Genomic DNA, 22,565 nt, shown 5'->3' on the forward strand with positions numbered 1-22,565 from the left:
AAAAAATAACTCAATTAACCTCTTAATGTTGAAGGTTAGTACGGATTGGTCCTTAAAGTTTAATAATAAACATATAGACTCCACCAAGTTTGGAATTTCATGTTTTTTCTCCAACGTTTAATCATGTCTCTCCAGTTAAGGAAATTACAGAAATAATCACTAAGTTATTCCTTATTATGTTATTTAGACCAAAAATAATTCTTCAAATATTTTACTGATCCCAAATAAATACTTCTTAGTATATTCGTCTTATCACATAAAAAAATTAAAATATATATATATGTATATATTATTTTATTTTTGTTTCTCTTGGTTATTCACAATTAATGAACATAAATAGAAAATCTATTTTGAACGGAATGGACCTCTTTTTAGATGCAACAAAGTCAATCACCATACACGATCTTAGGATAAAATCGAATTTATTTTTATTTGAAAATTAGCATTTGTCCATAAAAATTCTAAATAGCAATTGTAGTTTGAATTTGGCAATTGTCTTTTGAATTTCGAGATATACAAAACTTTTTTTTTTACTTTTTTCACTTTCACTATATTTTTTTTAAAAAAATTTACCCTAATATTTTTTTATATATATATTTGACCCTATTGAAATCATATTTCATGTTTTTTTAAAATAAAAGTTGTTCAAACAATCAAATATTATTTAAAAAATTATAACTAAATAGAACTTCAACTTCAAAAATTTAAAATAAAGTAAAAAAATAGTTGTACTAGTAAGTAGTAGCACGTATATAGAATCTTATCTATGATATTATGTATAGTAATTATTCATTTTGAGATATTACTTTTTAGAACATATTTGATTGTAGTATGTTTTAGATAAATCAGTTAAGTTTGGTGATTTAATAGTTTTTAGAAATTGAAAGGTATAAATCATATTTTTAAAAAATACATTTAAATTTTAAATATTTTTTGCAGCGAATATGGTCAACACAACTTCAACTTTAAAATTCTCAAATAAAGTGATTTTTTTTCCTATTCAAACGCTCATTTAATACATGTGAATTTGAAAATATGAATCTAGGCTCCCTACAATTTTTTTATTTCAAATAATGATGTAATATATAATCAATTCTTAGGAAATATTATTTTAATTAGAAAGGAAAAAAAGGAACTTCACTTGTTTTTCATTGCTATTGAAACGAACACTTTGGAAGAAGCATAATTTATTCTTCTTGTACTGCAAAGACACAAATTGAAATAAAGTTAATCTTTCTCTTGAGTGTAAAAGTTACATATATTTTCTCTGTGTAAAAGTAAAATTGCATCAATTTCCAGTTACCACAAAATTATTTTCTATTCAATTTGATGGCTAATTTTGTGTGAATTTAATATTTCTATTTAAAGGTTGGTTTCTCTAATTTTTGTTCTTTCAATTTACTTTATTCATTGATTTTGTGTCAAAGAGATACCATAAATTTATAGGGTTTCACCCTTGTCAATACTATATATTTAATTTTGACTTAATTGAATCATAACGTTCAACTAATAAAAATTAGAGAGAACAACTAAATTTGACTTGTCAATTGATTTGTGACAAAGAAATATCATAAATTATAGGATTTCGTCTTTGTCAATACTACATATCTAATTTTGACTTAATTGAATCATAACGTTCAAATGATAAAAGTGAAAGAGAATAACTATATTTGACTTGTCAATTGTCATTTAAATATGTTTCTTTGCTATTATATAATTTTCTCTTTATTATATTTGGATTTGCAATTTTACATTTTTAAAATTTATTTAATATGTATAAAAAATGGTGAGTTTCGCATTTCACTAAGGTAAAAAATAGTTTCGGTAAAATTCATCCGTCAAAATTTGAAATATTTAATTGTCGACCAATTAGTAGTATTATTTGAAGAATAAATGGAGAAAACTTCTTTCCAGAACATACTTCTACCTCTAGTGCAGATTAGAAGCATAAACAATAAACCAATGCTTATGATTTACGAATTTGGTCCTTAAACGGTAAACATGGGGGATATTTTGTGATCATTGTAATCTTAATTTTTGTTCATTTTCTCTTTTTGATGTGGTTGTTGAGAATTGGAGATCGATGTTTAAAAAGAAGGTCATGAGGTGAAACGTTTTATATAATATAGGATGAAGTGTAAGCCTCTCGAAATAAAAGGCATAAGTCTAATGAATTTATGAGGCGTATCTCTAATATATCTTTGAATTTATAATTTTATTACACAAAAAAAATAAGCAAACGTAAAATTTTCAATAATGTCTATCAATATTTTTAGATAAATCACTAATAATATAGACAGAAATATTATAATTATTATTTTTAAAAAGGGAACAACACAAAAAATGATAATAACCAAGATAATTTTTAAAATGAAATCATCATCCATTTTATCATCGAACTCCATATCTACTAGTCCTTTTCACCTTAACTAATGTTTGCACCGATTATTATTTATATATATTTCAAAAATAAGAGTGATAGAAATTGTAACAATAATGAAAAAGTTGGAGAGAATGGCTAGAAACATAGTTTTATGAAATATCTATTTTATCAATATCACACATGATTAATTAAAAAAAAAAATCATGATAATGTCATTTTCAGTAAGAGTTGCTTTATTTATTTATATATTTTGAGGAAAAATTACTATAACATAAAAACATGATAACATAAATATAAATATCATTACACAATAATAAAAAAATATAATTTATATCAAAAAATTAAATAAATAAATATAACATTCGAAACATACATTTTAATGCTGGAATTTATGCTCTTACATCCATGACTTACTCCCAACTCTAAGCCGTATAATTTATGAATCTACGCCTCAAAATAATTTTGATATGCGCCGCCCCAAAATTTTCCGCGACTCATCTTTAAAAACACTGATTGAGACACTGTTAGCTACGGTACCAATGACCCATAATTACAAACTAAAACGACTCTTTATGTTTAATTGTTAATAAAATGTACTAAATCAAGTCTACCCATAACTTAAAGGAATAGCTCTGTTATTTTTATTCTATGTCCAGCGCTGCTGAGCGTGGGATGCGCTTTTTTTTTTTTTTTTTCAAATATGAACGCGGAGTAGCTGGAAAAAGAAAAAGACGCTCGGGTGTGTTTGGTTTTGACGGAAACTATTTTCCAGAAAAAAGAAGTAATTTTCTAATTTAAATTTTTTGTAATATAAGCAAAATATTATTTCATTAAATATATATATATATATTAGTATACTTACTTGCGCGATGTGCATATAATATTAAACTAATATTTTTAATCATTTTATATTTAAATAAATCCATTGGTGGCCTCTTAAAGTTGGCACCAAGTTTTACTTAGACACCTTAAGTGCGCGATGTTCACTTTAAATACCTCATGTAGGGTCCCACTGTATCATTTTGACATTTTTTGCTGATATGGCAAAGTGAGTGTGATACACTCAATAATAGAGCGTGAAAGGCTTTATTTAGTTATTTTTTATTTTATTTTCTCTTCTTCTTCTCTATTTCTCAAGCCACCATCTCCCACCATTTTTTCAAGCTTAAACTCCTTCAATGGAGGTCGAATTTTTTTTTCAGATCCGTTTTTAAGCCATTTTTTTTCTTCATTGTATTATTTTTCTAAATCTACCATCACCTCCCTCCACTTTTTAGCCGGAAAATGGATATCAAGAACCATATTTTATATTTCTTCTCTCTTTATTTTTTCTTCTCACCATCGCCATTAAATTTATCACTATCGTAAGAATTTTTTAATTTTAATTTTTTTTTAAAATTTGAAAATTGCACCCACTATCATCTTCTTCTCCTTTCTTTTCTTTAGATCCAACAATTATAATTATGAAAAAAAAAAGTGAAAATCTAAATCTAATGAAAATCCTAAAATGAAAAAAAAAATAGAGAAGAAATTGGGGGTTCAGGGAGGTGTTGGGAAAGTTTTGGAAGAAAGGAGGAAGGAGGGGTAGAGTAGTTGTGGTGGGGTTTAGAAATATGTGTTTTTTTAAATTATTATTTATGGCTGAAATTTAATTTTTTTCCTATAATGTATTTTTAAAATATTATTTTGCACTCAAATGCCACGTGTTCTTTATTAATTAGTCATAGTGCTAGATCATTCGTGAGTGTGTTATACACACTGTGTAATTTTATCTGATTATTAAAAAAATATCAAAATGTCACAACAGGACCCTATATAAGGTGTCTAAAGTGAACATCGCCCAGTTAAGGTGTCTAAGTGAAATTTGGTGCCAACTTTAAGGGGCCACCGAAGAATTTGGCCTAAAAACATACAACCTTTAAAAAAAGTTCAACTATCATAATATTGGGGTGAAGGCTAAGGTGTGGGGGTGGAATGTGAGTGGAGAGTGAGAAGAAATAACTAGTGTGGATGTCATTTGTAAAATTTATTTTATCTAGTTTTACAAGAGAAGTTATTTTTTTCTTATTTTTAAGAAACTTATATTATTGGGGGGGGGGGAAAGTTAACTTTTTTTTTTGGTCAGAAAGTGGCATATTATAAATATAATAAGTGTTGGAGGGTCTTGCAAAAGAACTGGACTTTACTCCTTCCCTACTAAGCAAATTAGCTACTTTATTCTGCTCCGTGAGGATGTTGATTGGTGGTGTTGCTTGTAGCTGCTGCATTAGACACCTGCACTCATCAAGGATGTTAGTATAAAGAAGATATTCATGATTAAACATGTTCACGACCTCCAAGCAATCTAGATTAATATTGATAGGGGTAAGGTTATGTTCAAGAGCTAAGGTTAGGACTAGCTTCAGTGCCTAAAGCTTTGTCATAGTAGGATTTACATACGGTGTTCTAGCATTGAAGCCCAGTTTCTCGTCTTCTCTGTGATCTCTAATGACTCCCCCAATCCCTCCAATACCTTCAGGTCCATGGGTGGTTTTGCAAGAACCATTAGTGTTGAGCATAAATTTACCGGGGGAGGGAGAGTTCCATTTGACTTGGATAGTGATGGTTTCCCTTACTGGAGTGATAGGTTTTCCAATGAGAAGGTGATATTCGGAGGCAAGGGATAGGGCATGGCTATAGAAAATGAGATTTCTCTTGTGATTAAAGAGGTTATCATTTTTTTAAGCCAAATAGTCTAAAAGCAGTGTGATAACATGACATTCCAGGGGAGCCCGACATTGTAGGCTTTTTCCTTAAAGGAGAACCAAAGGCTTTCCTAATTATCTAGAGAGAGATTCTGAATTTGGGTATTACAGTTATGCAGGCTATTGGAGAGGACTTTGGACCAGAATTTAAGTGCATTACTGTAGTTGAAGAAGATATGGTGATATTTTCCTCATTATGACCACAATAATGGAAAGATTGGTTAATGTTAATCCCTAACCTATGAAGGTAACTTGTAGTTGGGAGTCTACCATGGTTGAGGAGCCAAAGGAAATTCCTGATTTTGTTGGGACACTTAGTTTTCCAGATTCATCTAAAGTTGGTTCCAGGGTTGGATAAGGTCCTATTGAAGGAGTTTTCTTTGATGAGAGTGTAGCCACTTTTAGTGGAAAATCTTTCATTATTGGTTAGGCCCCAGACAAGTTGATCATCTTTGGGGTTGAGAGGATGGGGCTGGAAGTTTGTGATGCAAGCAGAAAGATGGTTAGGTAGCATAATAGAGAGTTTAGCAAGGTTCTAGGTTTCATTGATGTAGAGTGCATTAATGTTTAGACTTTCTTCTCCTCTAAGGAGAGGGCGCTGGATCATGCTTTTGATAGAGGCCTGATGAGGGAGGGAAGTGTCATTGAAAAAGTTAATCATATCTCTTTTGTGAGGAATCCATCTGTGTCCTTCTTTACTATTATTCCATCCATCCAGGACACAACTCCAAATTCTAGAGGAAGGCTTTTTCCTCCAATTTGACTCAGTTCTGGAGTATTTGCTCATGAGAAGCTTGCTCTAAAGGTTGTCAAGATTATCGTAAAGTCTCCAGAATAGGATAGTGTGGAGAGCAGCATTTCTGATGTCACTCCTCTGAATTCCCAATCCTCCTTGGTATTTAGGGTTAGTAAGCATGTCCCAATTGACCATGTGGAGTTTCTTCTTATCAGCAGTAGTCCCCCAGATAAAGTTTCTTTGGATCCTATCAATAGAATTGTGGATCTTAACAGGAAGCCTAATGTACTGCATAATGTGGGAAGGAATGCTAGCAAGAGTAGCTTTGGCTAGGATAGTCCTTCCAACCATATTGAGGAAATTGGTTTTCCAGCCAGCCAACTTATTATTCATATTATCAATGATTGGTTGAAAGTCATTATTGACAGGCTTCTTATAAAAGATGAGGAAGCTAAGGTACTTACCAAAGGTGATAGTAGCCTTGATGTTTAACAGCCTAGTGCAAGTGTCTGCATTAGTGGCAGAGCAGTTAGAGGAGAAAAGGATAGTAGATTTGTAATGGTTGATCCTTTGCCCAAAACTAATGCAGAACTCTTTAAGAGTTTGAGGATGGTATTGCAGTTTTGGGGGCTGGCTCTACAGAACAGACTAAGATCATTAGCAAAGAATAGGTGAGAGAGTTTAGGCCCACTGGTAGAGATCTTGATGGGATACCATTCCTTGGGGAATCCCTTGTCATCAATGATTATGGACAGCCTTTCCATACAGAGAATGAAGAGGTAGGGGGACATAAGGTCTTCTTGTCTGATACCCTTAGATGGTTTGAAGAAGGCAGTCTTCTCACCATTAACAAGAATTGAAATGGACGAGCTGCTAATACAGGACATAATGAGCTTGGTGAGGTTGGGGGGAAAGTTAAAGAAGAGTAAGGTGTCTCTAATGTAGGACCATTCAAGCTTATCAAAAGCTTTCTCTAGATCTATTTTGAGGACCATATTGGGGTTCTTACCTTTCATTTTCCTAGAGTGGGAGATGTACTCTTGGAAAATGATGGCATTGTTAGCAGCTCTCCTATGAGAGAGGAAGGAAGCTTGGCTGGGACCTATGATAGTAGGGAGGAAAGGCTTAATTCTATTGACAATGATTTTTGTGACCAACTTGTAGACAATGTTACAGAGGCCAATCGGCCTATAGTTTTTAATGCTATCAACATTAGATGCCTTAGGGATAAGGTAAAGAAGAGTGGTATTCACGTGGGAGGGTATCGAGCTATTGGTGAAGACTTTTTTGCAAAAGTCAGTGGTCTTCCTTCCCACAATGTTCTAGTATTTTTGGTAAAAGAATAGGTGGAGACCATCAGGACCAGAGGCCTTGAGGGGAATAGAGGATTTCAAAGCTTGAGAGATATCATTATCTCTAAGGGAGGAATCAGAGAGCCTCATGTTGGAGGGGTTATGGGAGGAGTGACTACTGAGGGGGGTATAGTTATGCTCAGTGGTGAAGAGGTGGGAGAACTAGGAGAAGATGTGGTCACAGATCTCTTTTTTTTCAACCAAGGTACTCCCTTTCTCATCTTGAAGAGAACAATCATGTTTCTTCTTCTCCTATTAATGGTGGAGGTGTGGAAGAAACTAGTGTTGGATTCCCCTTGACTTAGCCAATTAATCCTAGATTTGGTCCTCTAGAAGTCCTCTTCAAACTTAAGAAGGTTGTCATATTCATCCAGGAGATTGGATTCAAGGCTAAGAAGGAAGGGACTGTTCTGGTAATTGTTGGATTTTTGGATACCATCAAGTCTGGCAAGAATTCTTTTCATTTTATGGAATATGTTGCCAAAGGTAAGCTTATTCCAAATTTGGGACTCATTTTGAAAGGAGTGGATGGCTCAGTGGAGATTAAGACTGTTGTTGAAAAAGGAGTAGACAATATCCTGAAAGGTGGGGTGTCCACACCACATGGGCTCAAATCTAAAGGGCTTCTTGAGCCTGCTGGCAGAGGGGGCCCATAAGTTGACAAGGAGGGGGCAATGATCAGACTTAGTTCTAGGGAGGTGGGTGACAATCTCTTAGGGAAAGTTTTGGATCCAGGAGTCATTGGTAGCACATCTATCAAGTCTCTCTAAGATCAAACTGTGTCTTTTTTTATATATCTTATTAGTCTAGTTATACTTACACCCTTTGAACTCCAGGTCCATGAGATTACAGATATCTAAGCAGTTTCTGAAAGAGTTAGATCTAGAGTTGTTAATACTATTACCCCCAAAATTTTCATTTGCTTTAAGGATCTCATTAAAATCTCCTCCTATCATCCAATCCCCAAAGGTGGTTCTAGAAATTCTAATCAGATCTTCCCAAAGTCTATTTCTACAGTGGACATCCGTACTAGCATAAATAGTAGTGAAGAACCAAGGTTTCGGGTTAGGGCTAACCTGAATCATGACTTAAATACTTTGGGGGGTGATGGAGATGTCACTGAGCTTTAAATGGTCATTCTTCCATATAATGACCATTCCACCAGAGAGTCTTTCAGTTGAAAATTAGATTTGACTGTCAAAGTTGAGTACTTCGATGAGGCATTTGTGTTCGACCATCCGAGTCTCTAGAAGAATGAGCATTTTTAGGTTGTACGTCTTGACCATAGCTTCGCACTGGGTCTGAAGCTGGCGCTATTGGCCCCCCTTACATTCCAAATGATGAAATTCATCATGGTTGATTAAGTTGGTGGTGTTTCCATCGGGACTTTCCCTTTTTCCACCTGGGAAGGCCCTTGAGGGTCCTTGAATGGTTTTAATGCCACTACAGCTAGTGTTGCACCATTCTCTCTCTCAAGTTTAGTGAGCAGGCTATCATCTCCTTGAGACAGAACACTATAATAGCTTCTCTCATAAGCTCTTTGAACTCTTTGAGAAAGCGTTTTTCCAAGACATTTGTTTGAGCTTTTTGTTCCCCAAAGGAGGATAAGAGGAGTTCCAGCTCCTCGTTGCTCTCCTTGAGAATTTCTGTTGTTGATTTTCCACCCTCTCTGGGGTCTTTTACCTCTACCTGTCCCTCCCGTGTCGTTTTCTCCTATTGTGACCAAGAGTTGAAGTGGTGGTTGCATCACAAGGAAAAAAGGCATTGTTTGGAATACTTGTGCCATTATATTGTTGGTTTTCAAAATTGTCAGTGGTTCTTGGATTCCTAACATCTGGGTTTGCAGCAGAGTTTGTGTCCATATGAGATGGCCTAGTCCGTCTATGGTATTGTTCATTCCTTCCTTGACCACATGGGCTAGATATGTTAGATTCTGGATGATCAAGGTTGCCGACTGGTCCTTGATGTTCTCCTATAGGTGGCGATGACGGAGAGATTAGGAGGAGTGGTATGGTGGCGATGGCGCAGAGATTAGGATTATCAGAGTTATTTTGACTAGAGGGTGGTTTTAAGGATTCACCATTCTTTCAGATTTTAGGGGGAGAGTCTGAAGCACGAGGAATGGAAGGAGTAGAGTTGGAGGAGAAGATAATGGTGCCCTTAGTAAGGGCGTAATTGTTGCAATTAATGGATTTTACAGGTGGAGTTATTTCAAATAGATCGTAGTGATGATTATTTTCATAGGCGGGGGTGAGCTTAGCAGTGGCGACGTCTTTTATGGAGGTGGAGGCCAGAGAGGAGGGAGAGAGATAATTAACTGGAGATGGAGGGATTTTGCTGGGCCCATTACCATTAATGGAGGGATTTCGGGGTTTGACTTTTGAGTTCTCTAATTTTTGGGTGGTACAAAAATGCGTGAGAGGGTATGGCGGTCATTTCCTCCAACGTTAAACTAATCACTTTTGTGGGGCCCATTAGGAATCTGCTTAATAACATTCTTCCCGATGGAGGTAGAGTTATCAATGGAGGTGGGGTGATCTGTAGATGAGAGGCGCGTGGGTGGTAGTGTAAAATTAACTCTAGAGGTTAGGTTGGAGTACTTATCTTGGTTAGCTTCCGAAGGGTTTACCTGTCAGCTGTTCTTGTGTTCTGTTTGCAATGATTTTCCTATTGTTTGAACTTTATTTTTCCTTTTGGGAAAAGAGACTATTTGCTAGCCATCAGTTTTATTAGGGATTTTTGATGTGAAGGGTGTAGTGGTGTTGGGTGTGGGTGTATATGAGGTGGGATAATATTTTTGGATATGGCTCAATCTTCCTCAGCCTATACACAAGATTCCTTCTCCTTCATATAAAATCCTTTGGGAGTGAGTCCCAATTTTGACTTCATTTTTAACCGGTTAGTCCAGTGGTCCTTGGATGCATATTCGTGCATATCTACACTTCAGCATTGCGGAGATGCAAGTATCTATCTTTAGGAGCCTTCCTAGGTTTTTCCCAACCTTTTTCATAATTTTCTTATCATAAAATTCATAGGGGAGTTGGGGTAGTCTGGCCCAGATTGCGAAGTGGGTCACCATGGCTTCCTGTGGTACAAAGTTCGATTCCCATCTTCGGACTGATAAGAAGTTTCCAGCTACAAACCAAGGCCCATCATGTAATGCTTTGTTCATGTTTCTCTCTTGGCTGAATCTTTCTATGAAGAAGTCTCATCCCATATCTATGAGCACTAGTGGTTCGGATGGTTTCCACATGTCTATCAATTTATTTTTTAGATAGCTATGTGTGAATCTTCTTCCAAATAGTTTAATAATGACAGAGTATTTTCAGGGGTGGTAGATTCTTTGTCTTTCTTCATTAGAAAGTAGAATTGGGTCTGATGAATTTTCAGTAGTACAAGGAAAGTTACATGGAAATGATATGATTGGTTGATTTCTTTTCCCTTGTTAAGAAGAATTTCCTTGAAAGAGTCCCTTTTAAGGGGATCTACATCCGCTGCATTCCCGTTATTCAGAGGATCCATTATTCATAGGCCGCGACTGGGGTCCAACCTGGACCCCGTATACATACCTATCAACTGTAGTCAAATTGAACTATGAGCAAAGTGATACTACTCACAAAACCCCCAATGAATTAAAACTTTTTCGTATACGTGTGACCTTTTTTATTCGTTCCATATCATGAAAAGTCACACAAGCCGACAAGACTGCTGTAATATAAAAATATTTACAACATGTCGTATAGGCACAACTGAAAGAAACTCACAACCAACCCACATACATATGTCTATAGACCTCTAAGACTAGTAACAGCAACACATGGCGGGACAGGGCCCAGCCGTACCGCTGGACAAATATATATATATATATATATTACATGACCAGTATCAAAAGTTAGCCTCCAAAACAGTGGAGCGCTCCCAACATCGCTGAGTGAGAACCCTAAGCTGTCGCATCTCCAAAATGAACATTTGTACCTGCGGGCATGAAACGCATCCCCCCAGAGAATGAGAGGTCAGTACAATATATGTACTGAGTATATAAAGCATAAAATATCATAACTGAGACAACAGCTGAAATAGGGATACAGGGGCAAGTATAACATTTAGCTATCTACCGCACCGACATCTTATAAAATAAAGGCATACATACTATCATCACGTACTGTATCCGGCCCATTCGGGGATTTACATAACAACTACATCATTTTGTTATCATAAGAACATATATACCATTAGCGTTGTGGAACATACAACTCGATCTATGTATATAGAAAGTACATGCCGAGGAACGATGGCCCGATCCACATATCTTATAATAATATCGAGAAACGATGGTCCGATCCAGATATCACACAATAATGCTGAGGAACGACGGCTCGATCTGTATATCGTGTAACAATGCTGAGGTACAATAGCCCGATCCGTATATCGTATAATAATGCCGAGGAATAATGGCCCGATCCATATATCGTGTAACAATACCGAGGTACGACGGTTCGATCCATAAATAGCACAACATGCCGTGGAACATATGACACGATCCTTACATAGCAGAATGTGCCGAGGTACATTCGTCCTGATCCATATATATCATAATGCATATACGTGCACGTAAAACTCTGTAACATATCAAACATCCCTTAGATATCACCATAAAGCATGTTCAAGAGCCCCTAGGTATAGGAGCTTACACATCCCAACACTATTCAACCTATAGGAGGCTCAAGGATCGTAGTTCAACTACTTCAAGGCCCTTATCATTCAAAAGTGGGTACAAGTCATGAGTTACATCCAGAATCTATAAATGAGACTATATCCAAATCCATGTTCTATAGTACCTATATTCTAGTCTTTCTAGAAGTAGGAAAAGACAACCTTTACATGTACCACTTCCTATCACATGAAAGACTTGAAAAGTAATGGCTCAACTTGTTACAAGAGTTCTAATCACTAGGAAGTGAACAAGAGCCTTAACTCACACTCAGAGTTTTAAGAGTGGAATAACTTCAAACTTTATATACATAATACTTACATCCAAGTCATGCCAAAAGAGAGGAAGAATAACTTTACATACACTACTTTTCAGCATACAGAAGACTTGGGAAATGAAAGCTTAACTACTTTAAGAGTATTAACATTCAACAGTGAACACGAATTATGAATCATGAATCATGTTCAGAGCTCATGAATAGAATTACCCCAGGCTTCATACACATATCATTTGCCACTTAAATCTAAGACATGCCCAAAAGAAAAGAGAGACATGCTTTACATACCTCTTACGGGTTACTCTTTATCCCGTTCGCCTCATCGTTCTTTGAACCTATTCAACACGGAGGCAATACGAACATCAACAACCCTTGACTTTTTAGCATCTTAAGTTGCACACGAGTATTCATAGAACTCATTTCCTCGCTCGTCTTCTCGACTAGTTCTTTAGTTAGTTAAGGCGTTACCGGAAATCGGGCAGCACCTCCTCTATAACATGCCATATCCGAATTTTTAATAACATCCCTAATCACTACAGCCAACCAACAATAACAACCTGCAGCATATATATAAGCAATTCACATCAACATTGCACAATACAAACTCCAAATGACTCGCTCAAAGTTATGATATCCAAAATAGGGTTTCTAGTATCTATTTTGTAAAACCTTTAACCGTACGAAGCAGAGGGTCGTGTTGTTGAAACTAGCAGCTCCCAAACCTCTTTTAGAATACTTTTATTCCCTACAACACACCACCACACACTTAAAGTATCACCCCACACGCACAACGCTTCATTTCGACTACAATTTAACTATAACAACTTCAATTTTAGATTGTTTCCAACGTCAAGCATTTCTACGATATTTTCACATTTACAGCCACTTACACAACATATAATACACTTTATACCAACACCATAACCTCCAAATTGAAAGTAAAGACCTTACCTTACCCGAAATTGGCCCAAACTCACCAACACTATCAAAACGTGAATTCTGGACAGCCTACTGTCTTGTATTGTCACTTAGTTTCGAAGGTGTAATTAAGGGAAACAAGATTTTTGGCCGCCTAAAAAAAGGAGTCAGCCCAACATGGGCAATGATAGACAGACCAAAGATTTACGACCTGAACAACATATACGGATCCCCTCCACCCCTTTTTTCATTACTAATGGAATATCCTTCACTATTTTACTAAAAATGAGGTTCGTGGGTTTGTGGTCCGTGCCTAAAGCAACTCTTTTCCATTTGCGAACGTTTAAGAAGTCATCTCCTGATTCGTTGATCTATTGATTGATTCTTGAAGACAAGCATACAGACAGTGACACAGATCCATTTCTGCTTTCATTTCCTGCTAGTTAAGGGAATAGGCCTTGAGGGTAATGTCGGAGCCTCTGCCTAGCCCACACCAAGGCGAGGCACGTCTTTTCGGAAAAATAACAGATGAAACTTTACTTAGATAGGGCTTTGATTGGTCTTTTTTTTTCTTAGTGATTGGAAAGCAATGAAAGTTATATACATGTGTCTTAGGGTCGCATACAATTTCGAATCACCCCTACAACAATTTTGTACAAAAAGATATGCCCAAAATACCAACAATAGTCCATGTAGGATTTCCAAAATGAAATCTGGGCAGCACCTCACCTATACTTCATCATCCTTTTTCGAGCGGATAAAAGCAAAAAATGGGTTTTAGAGGCAAAATAAAAGTTATAGACCTATGAAATAGCTCTCCAAAATATCTTAAATCACTCAAAATGAAGCTTTACACAAGGAGTTATACTAGTATTACTAACAACAGTCCCATTCCAAAAACGGGTTTATTGACAAAAATGAGAACCTTCTCGAAACCCCAACTATAAATTTTATGTTGTTAAATACCGCTATATCACCGTATGATATCTTAAATAATTAATTCACGAATTAAAAATAGAGGCCTTACCTTGTTGTGTTGCTGTCGTAGCTCTCTCTCTATTCTCCTAAGTTTCTTCACTTTTCTTAAGTTAAGAGATGCTGAAAATGAATTCCTTAGTCATCAACTAGGAATATATGCACCACTTTTGGAGGTGACATGTGGAAGCCCCTAAGGGTGACACGTGGCAGCCCCCTAGGGCGCCACCTCACACCATGCGACCAATCATACGCTGCCACGTGGCAGCGTGGGGGGGGATCCACCCCAAGTAGGTGGGTCACCTACTTAGCCCAAGTAGGTGTGTCACCTACTTGTCACCTGCTTGCTTCATTTTCGTGGGTTCGTAATCTCTTCTCACTTTAAGAGCCTACGTATTCCTTGCTACTTAAGCTCGATGTGTGCTCCAGGAGCTTAATTATGTAAGACGTCCAAATCGGTAGCTTACGCAAGTAGGTCGAGTTCTACGACTCATTACTTGGCTTCCAACTCCTTCCAACTTCTTCTAACCCTATTTTCAATCTTCTCTATTATGGAGTATCTCATTCTCCTTTCCTTAAGATTATTTGATAGCATGATAGATTATCCGACTCACATGACGACTTCTAAAAAAACTTAAGAGCCTTTCCAGAAACTTAAGAAGCTTAAGAAGCGTTTCGAGGTACCAGAGTACAGGGTGTAACAGGGAATTAGAATCTTGTTGTTGTTGGTGTTGTGGGACATTGAGGGTTTTCTAGAGAGTGTGATTCAGTGGTCAATAAATGAAAAAGATTGAGAATTATGAGATTTCAAATTTAAATTTTAGTTCGGTTGGTGGACACAATCACTTGATACTTATTGTTGGGAGGTGGATAGTATAATATGAAATCAGTTTAACTACATGCAAGCTAACTCGGATACTACAATTATAAAAGATAAAAATAAATTTAAAAAATATTTTCTTTCATGCCAAGCACAAGTGACGGTAAAAAAATAAATGAAAAATGGCGGAGCGTTAAAGAGAACCACTAGTGGCGCGTGAAGATATAGCTTAACTAAAGCAGCCGCATCCACGTGATGGTTCATTCTCATTGTAATCACCGATTGGTTGGTGGAAGATTCAAATTCCTCTGATCATGATTATGGACTTGAAAATTTTTGTTTAGCTATAGGTATAATAAGTAGGGGGATTTTTGTATCTTCCTTTGTTCAAAAATTCAAATTTGGGGTTATGTGATGTGAATTTTGGACGCTTTATAGTGAAATTCAATGGAGCATTCGGACGATCTTTGCCACATAGAAGGGAACGGTGATGGGAGAGGCAATAACGGTGCTCCCTCAACATCGGCGGCCACGAGCTCTGCCTACAAGTTGTTCGCCCGGCGAACCTCTTTCCACCAGATGATGGGCGGCGGAAAAGGTAAAATTCCTCTATTATTTTCCTTATTTCAGATCACCTGAAAGACTTAAATAAATTCACTCAAACTCCGCTCTTTCGTTCGTTCAACTGTGAAAACCCATGCCTCTATATGATGAAATGCCTACAACTCTGGCCCTGCAACTTTACGGTTGAACTTTCTGATTTTATTATAGAGCTTTATTACTCCTGTTATTACTGGTTGAAGCACTTTTTGCGTGTTTTTTCTCTCTTGCCTTGTATGAGGGATGTCTTTCAAAAAATAGATTTTGGTAGTGGAGCTCAATCATTATATGAATCAAAGTCGGCTCTCTATGAAGGCTTAGTTATGTTTCATGACAGTCTCCACATATGTTAGTTTCATTAATTTGTGTCTTCTGCTAATTCATTCTTGTTGCTTGATGAATTTGTTGCGACTTACTTGTTGTTTCACTTGGTATAAGCTGCTGACGTTATATTGTGGAGGCGGAGGCGTGTCTCTTTTGGCATCATTGTTGCTGCTACAGTCGCATGGATCATCTTTGAGTATTCAGAGTTACCTTTCTTATCAGTTTTTTCTGATGTTTTACTGATTCTGATAGTTCTGCTCTTTCTCCGTGCGAACTATGCAGCCTTCAGGAAGAAGTATTATTCCCATACTCATTTCACTAATGCGTTTAGATAGTTGTCTCTTTCTGTGTTTCGTTCTCCTATGGAGGAGTTCAACTGATATTTCTTTTTTCTATCTTCGACAGATCACTCCCAGCATTACCAGAGTTAGTCTTGTCAGAAGAAATGGTTAATAATGCTGCAGCATCATTTCGGGTCAAAATTAATTATATGCTTCTCATGGCTCATGATATCACTCTTGGCAAAGACTTCAAACTCTTCTTCAAGGTTAGTGCTCGTTAAGCGTGAGGATGCATAGGGGTGTGATTAATGCTGGAAATTGTGCCTCTGATAACAATAACTTAAACTAAACCATGAGCTCTGAAAAAACTTAAAGAATGACCTCAAGTTAGTTTTCCCAAGTGCAGAAACTGAAGAGAGAAAATTAGAATTGACCTGGAATCATGCTGAGAAAGGGAAAAAACCATTATTGTTATGTAATGTTTTGACCTTCAAGATAACAGAGTGGAGAATGTCCAGTAACTCTGTGACATCGGTTGCAGATGACCAGTAATGTATTGTTTTCATTCAACAATTCTAACTTGCTTATGAATCTCGATGTTTGTAGTTTGATTTATTTCATAGTGAATAGTAAGTATTACCTGAGGACTGAGGAATTTGTGGAGCATAATTTGTGCCTTTTTGCCCACAACTGACTTCATCTCCTTTCTGGTTTATGTGCAATGAGTTATCCAGCTTGACTAGCAATTGATGATGTTACAGTATCTACTTCCATAGAGCCAAGCCATGGTAGCTAGTGGTTTAACTTAGGGGTTGTAGTTATCATATCTTGAATATTGCATCCTACTTTATTCTTAGGATACAAGTGTTGGTTATAATTTTGACTAATTGTCATATGCATAGAACTGAGTTGGCCAAATTTTGACATGTTTGCAGGTAGTTATTGTTTTGTGGCTCTTATCTGTCATAGGAAGCGTAATATCTTTCTTCACACTTGCATATATTGGTATGTGCCTATTTCATTACATTTCTTATGCAACTTGATGAATCTTTACAGATATATGTGCTCAATGAATTTATCCTTCCCTATTTATATCTTGTTGTACTTCACCTAGTTTCCTTGGTCCCTTGTATGACTGAGCACACTTGTTCCAATTTAGTAAGGACAAAGTAGAGAATCAAATTTGTGTGGCTTACTGTAATATTTAAAATTATGAATCATACTATGGAAAAAGAGCATTAAAGTACAAACATTAGGACATCACAAGTATGACAAAGAACCAATTTGGTGATATACCTCAGAGACTCTATTTTGCTAACAAGATTTACGGAAATTGATAGTATAAGAGGCAAAATGATTTCATAGGATATTCGTTTACCGAGAGAAAATATATGATAGAGTAAGAAGTTCTTTGCTGGGTCTTTGAGACAAAACAGTAGACATATCAAAAGTAACATGTTAAAAGAAAGTATACACATATAAGTGTGAAATACTGTAACGGATATGTAAGGAGGAGTGCTTACATGTTTGAGAACAGTTGGAGGAGATTTAAAAGTGTCTCTTATACACATGGGCCTACATTGGGAGTTTTATTGAGCTTGTATTTGTAGTCCTTAATTATGGATGAGATAATCAATACTCAAATAGTATGAAGAATGAAGATTTAAAGTGCATGCTTTTTGGGGATGACATTGAATTAATTGACGAAATTAGTCAAGGAGTCAACCAAAAGTTAAATTCATAACGAGCACTACTACAGAAGGTAATGATTTTTATGATAAGTAAAAATAAGACAAATATATGTAGTAAATTTAGCTCTCATAAGAAGAACAAAGGTGAAGTGGGGTGAAACATAATTGTGGTGCCTAAAAGTAGACAATTAAGATATTTAGGATCAGTCTCTTCTAAGAATGACATGCCTGAAGAAGTAACGGAAATTCAATGGTCCTACTCTATGAGCGGAATAAGTGATTGGTGGACCCGGATGATTGGCTATGGAATGGAAAGGGATTGAAATTTTCTTGGTAAAACCCTTCTACAAAACTTTATTGAATTGAGAAAATACAATGCTCGTATACTTATCGGTCTGGATTCCTAGAGCTCCTAGGAAAGTATGCTCTCTCACTTGACTAGCTGTAAGAAGGGAGATTCTCATAGTAGAAAACTTGAAGAAGAAGAGAATTACGTATGTGAACTTTGTGCTACATGTGCAAAGACTAGGGAGAATATCTTGAACATTTACAGTTAAACTGTCCAGTCGTAGACTTGTTATGATAGGCTGCACTGGAATTTTTCAGAATATTGTTGTCAATGCTACCTGTATTAGTGGATGTGCTGTTCAATTAGGTGCCGAGACGAGCTTGATATGTAGCTCTTTTGGCCTTTTTGTGGAGAGAGAAATAAGAGAGCTTTTGAATGGGAGGAGAACACTTTGGTTCCAAATGAGAGCATATCTTTTGTTTCTAGTGAATTTTTTGAGTGCCATGAGGTCCCAGTCAGTTTAGATGATTTGGTGGTCTTTATACTTTATAGAATCATATTTTGTGCAAGGTTCTTTACTCTCTGTATTAAACCTTGTAGACCAGGGATTTTCCTCATCACATTGATAAAATCCTTACTTCATCAAAAAAAAGAACAAAGAAAATGAAGATGTAACGTAGAAGTAAAATAAGATAGTTGAAAATGGAGGGTGGTACATAAGTGATATGCGATTGAAAATACCTAATGAAGTGAAATGTACATTTTATGACTATTGTGCAACCAACAATGTTATATGAGAGTGAATGCTTTTATATTTAATAATTCTTTTGAAATCGATGGTATCGATGCTAGTTTGCTCACATCTCGACTCTGGATATCTACTATTTCCATTAACATGAATATTGGGTAACACTGTCCACCCAAGTTTAGACAGGAAAGAAGTCACTTACTAGCCGTCTGATAGGATTTAGACCTTGGTCAGGTAGTCTATTCCAGTTTCAATTGATTGTTTGGCCACACTTTTGGTTATTGTTATTAGTATTGAGCTTATTTCTAAATGAAGATATTGCACGCTCCTTGGTTTGAATATCTTCATGTATAGATAAGTTTGATTTGTGTTAAAAGACCAATTAGTCTCTAGTATTAAAATAGAACAGTTTTGAATAACGTTAAATGGATAGAAAAGATTTATATAGTTGACCCTGATTAGTCTGGGATTGAAGCACAGTTGAATGATTGACTTTATTCTATTGAGGCTTAGATTATATCATAGTTGCTAAGAAAATCTCAAGTTTGCATGAATAAATCTTGAAGATTTTATGCACTGGCCTCCCCATGAAACCTTTGAATATCATCTAAATTGGATGGGATTGACCAAATAGAATGGTATATGCTTGAAAAGCGATGCACTATTACACTTCTTTATCGAATGATTTCACTGCACTATGCAGCTAGTTTTACTGGTTTCATGTCCATCCTTATTTGTTAATCCACTGCAAGCAGTTCTGATGACCCCATGCAAATGATAATAGCTCACCACAATAAACATCCTCTCAGTCAGTCAGTCCCATTTCTGCAATGATTGTGTTCATTGCATTTGTTTTGTTCAGTTTGCAATTCTGATGTGTTTTTGCCTTCACAATTCATCACAGGAACGATAATATTCATTACTGTGCCTGCATTGTATAATAAATTTGAAGACCACGTGGATAGATATGCTGGGAAGATCCACAGGCAATTTTCAAGGCACTACAAAATAGTGGATGAGAGCATTAGCAGGTTGCCCCGGAGAATCTCCAAGGACAAAGAACTATAGTCTTCTTTTACCAAGTAGGAGCATGTTGATTTTCATGGAGACAAAGCTCTTCGTTTTGCATCCCTTTGGTCCTGATTCTCTTTTCCATAGAATGAGGGTGACTCTGGAAATCTTTCCTGTTGCCAAACGTCAAGTTTGGATTTTCAGAATCGACATAACAATGGTCATTGTCATCGACTACACTGTTCTTGTGGAAGGTGTTAGTACAGATTCTTTTAAACATCTTGGAATTTTTTTTAATTGTTGTTGAAAAGTTAACATCTCGGATAGATAAATCCTTTTTTTAAATATAAGTTTAACAAGCACTTCAAAAAATGAATTGCCTGTTTCTCTTCTTTTTCTCCTTGCTTATTGCCTGCTTCTCTTCTTCTTCATATCCACATCAACTGCTATTTTCATCTCGCAATCAAGCATGAATTTCAAATGATATGACTTCCGTCACGTTATTCTTACATGAGTACTAAATTGAAGTATGAACTACATAGCTCACACTTAACACACGGAATCTAAAAGTGTGAACTGTTGAGTTCAAACTTTAATGACAATTTCATGAATATATGCATCCTTTTGAAGTCGGTCACTACTACTGTTGTTGCTTTCTTATTCTCATTATTCTTTCTTTTTCTCTAATTGCCATAAGTTGAAATCACAACAATTGAACACAAGGTTGAAGTTTGAATTACACATTTGAACTTCAGGGCACAGTGTTCCTGAAGATTGAAATGAAAATCTATACTTCAGGATGGTAAAGCTAAAACCCTGAAGTAAAATTGAAAAATCTAAACTGAACAACACAATGTTTTGAACCGAAAACTACAGTTAACGATAGAATGTGCTTAATTTTGAACTAAAAATTGAACTTATGGACACTATCCTAAAATTTGAGGAAGCGTAGAAGCAGCAGCAGCAGCAATATTTGTCTGCCTTTTAAGCTGTGGCTACACATTAAATAATTTGCAAACGCTGGCCAAGACTTGAACAAAAATCGTAAAAGTAACCATCTGGTATAAGTTGGGGTGACCAATTTATGTCTTTTACTTAAAGCACTTTAACTAATATGCACTTTTAGTGTTTATCAAGACGCTAAACAATACTATTAATCTAGTCTGACCAACTCATAAGTTTGGTCAAACACCCTCCAGGTTTTATTATCACCTTAAATTCACATTTGGATTTAGTGTAAGCGTTTTCTTGATCTTATTGGTCATTATAGAAGCTAATTATTCAAATGAAAGCCATTTACAAAGAAAGATGTAGAAGAAGAAAATATAGCAAAGCTATTATAAGGAAGGATAACATTAAGTTGCCCTAATTCTGCTTACACAATGAATTAGGGACTAAATCTATGTGATATTCAAGTGACCTTCAAATCCATAAAAGGCCACTAATCAAATATCTCTAAAAAGATGGAAGCATATATACTAAATAGGCCTAAGCGGGTGCAACCCAGCCACCACAGCAATAGAGCCAAACTCCCACCATGAGGAGCTTTCTCACCAAACCTACTCACCCTTTCATGCCATATACAAATTACAAATTGAAAACCCCTCAATTTTTTTTCTTTTTCTTCTTGTGAAAGTAATTTAATTAAAATTGAGCTCCTTCAAAAGTTTGTCCAAATTGCCAGTTAGCTGGTACAGCATTGTTGCTAATTAGAGTCCTTCCATCACTTGTAGTGACTTGAAATGAAAGAGTTTGGCCATTGAGATTGGAATTACTCTGCCAGTTTTGGCCCCAATTCCTTGACATTGCTTGCCATCCAGTGTTGGACCCTTTAATTGAAACTGATTGAACATCACCAGCACCACCAACATTTGTTACCAAAACTAAGTTGAAGAAAGAGTGTCCATTTATTGTAAACCTTATTCCACCCTTTCTCATACAGGGCACCCTGTAAATATCCAAAACAAAAAATAGGACATGTTTAACTCAACTCCTTACTTTCAGTTCCTATATAATTAGCTAAAATTTTACCTTCTGAAAGATACAGGGACGATACCGGCTTTGTATTTAGCAATTTGTAAGAAAGCAGGCTGTGCTAAATCAAAGTGTTGGAGAGGAGGGTTGCACCAACCACCATTGTTGTTAGGTAAGGATGGGTTTGGAGGGCAAAAATTTGTTGCAGTCACTGTAATAGTCCCTTGTAGACACCATTGAGCTTCATTGTTGCACATAAGCTCATAACAAGCACCACAAGTTAAACCATTGTTGAATAATGCTGTACTTAGTGCTGCAGTGTTACTTCCATACCCTTGGCCATACAAATTTCCATATCCACAAGCACCCCCTGCATTCCCACAAGTCCATATTAGTAATCTTGAAAATATGATTAAACAAGTTACAAGTACACTTGTAATGTACAAATCCTTTACACATATAAGTTAATGTACAGTTAACTTTATTTTAATGTGAAAAACTATATGGAAAGGAAGAAATTAAAGTAAAAGGGGAGATACCCATTGTGCCAGAGGCATCACCCCCTCCATAGAAAGTGGCATGAGCAGTTTGCCATCCTCCATAATCAGCGAAAGTAGAATAGAAGAAACAGCTTAAAAAGAAGAAGACAAGTGGAAGTGAAGCCATTGGTGAGTAAATTAAAACTAAAGAGAGGATAAGAGATGAGCTAAAGGGTTATGGACAAAGTTCTA

At 36.1% G+C, this 22,565-nt stretch overlaps 2 protein-coding genes across 2 annotated transcripts; one reads left to right on the plus strand and one right to left on the minus strand.

The window, feature by feature from the left end:
* The first annotated feature begins 15,108 nt into the window (after positions 1 to 15,108).
* LOC129900807 (reticulon-like protein B16) lies at positions 15,109 to 20,251 on the plus strand. Its single transcript, XM_055975868.1, has 5 exons — positions 15,109 to 15,514; positions 15,955 to 16,135; positions 16,246 to 16,387; positions 17,057 to 17,126; positions 19,754 to 20,251. The coding sequence occupies exons 1-5, from the start codon at positions 15,364 to 15,366 to the stop codon at positions 19,915 to 19,917; spliced, it is 708 nt and encodes a 235-aa protein (XP_055831843.1). The 5' UTR covers positions 15,109 to 15,363; the 3' UTR covers positions 19,918 to 20,251.
* A 920-nt stretch (positions 20,252 to 21,171) lies between these two features.
* Positions 21,172 to 22,565, minus strand: LOC129901016 (expansin-A8-like). The gene is made up of 3 exons (XM_055976121.1): positions 22,374 to 22,565; positions 21,892 to 22,204; positions 21,172 to 21,808 (listed from the first exon to the last, which is right to left on the minus strand). Exons 1-3 carry the CDS (start codon positions 22,498 to 22,500, stop codon positions 21,505 to 21,507), a joined length of 744 nt encoding a protein of 247 aa, XP_055832096.1. The 5' UTR covers positions 22,501 to 22,565; the 3' UTR covers positions 21,172 to 21,504.

This window comes from Solanum dulcamara, chromosome 8 (assembly GCF_947179165.1).
Source record: "Solanum dulcamara chromosome 8, daSolDulc1.2, whole genome shotgun sequence".
In the NCBI taxonomy this organism is placed as follows: domain Eukaryota; kingdom Viridiplantae; phylum Streptophyta; class Magnoliopsida; order Solanales; family Solanaceae; genus Solanum; species Solanum dulcamara.

What these genes read in the sequence shown, in the direction of transcription:
- LOC129900807 (XM_055975868.1), top strand. Translation starts at nt 15,364, where the DNA reads ATGGAGCATTCGGACGATCTTTGCCACATAGAAGGGAACGGTGATGGG. An exon ending in GATGATGGGCGGCGGAAAAG is followed by an intron (nt 15,515 to 15,954) that starts GTAAAATTCCTC and finishes ACTTGGTATAAG; the next exon opens with CTGCTGACGTTATATTGTGG. An exon ending in CTTCACACTTGCATATATTG is followed by an intron (nt 17,127 to 19,753) that starts GTATGTGCCTAT and finishes AATTCATCACAG; the next exon opens with GAACGATAATATTCATTACT.
- LOC129901016 (XM_055976121.1), bottom strand. Translation starts at nt 22,500, where the DNA reads ATGGCTTCACTTCCACTTGTCTTCTTCTTTTTAAGCTGTTTCTTCTAT. An exon ending in TGATGCCTCTGGCACAATGG is followed by an intron (nt 22,205 to 22,373) that starts GTATCTCCCCTT and finishes GTGGGAATGCAG; the next exon opens with GGGGTGCTTGTGGATATGGA. An exon ending in GTCCCTGTATCTTTCAGAAG is followed by an intron (nt 21,809 to 21,891) that starts GTAAAATTTTAG and finishes GGATATTTACAG; the next exon opens with GGTGCCCTGTATGAGAAAGG.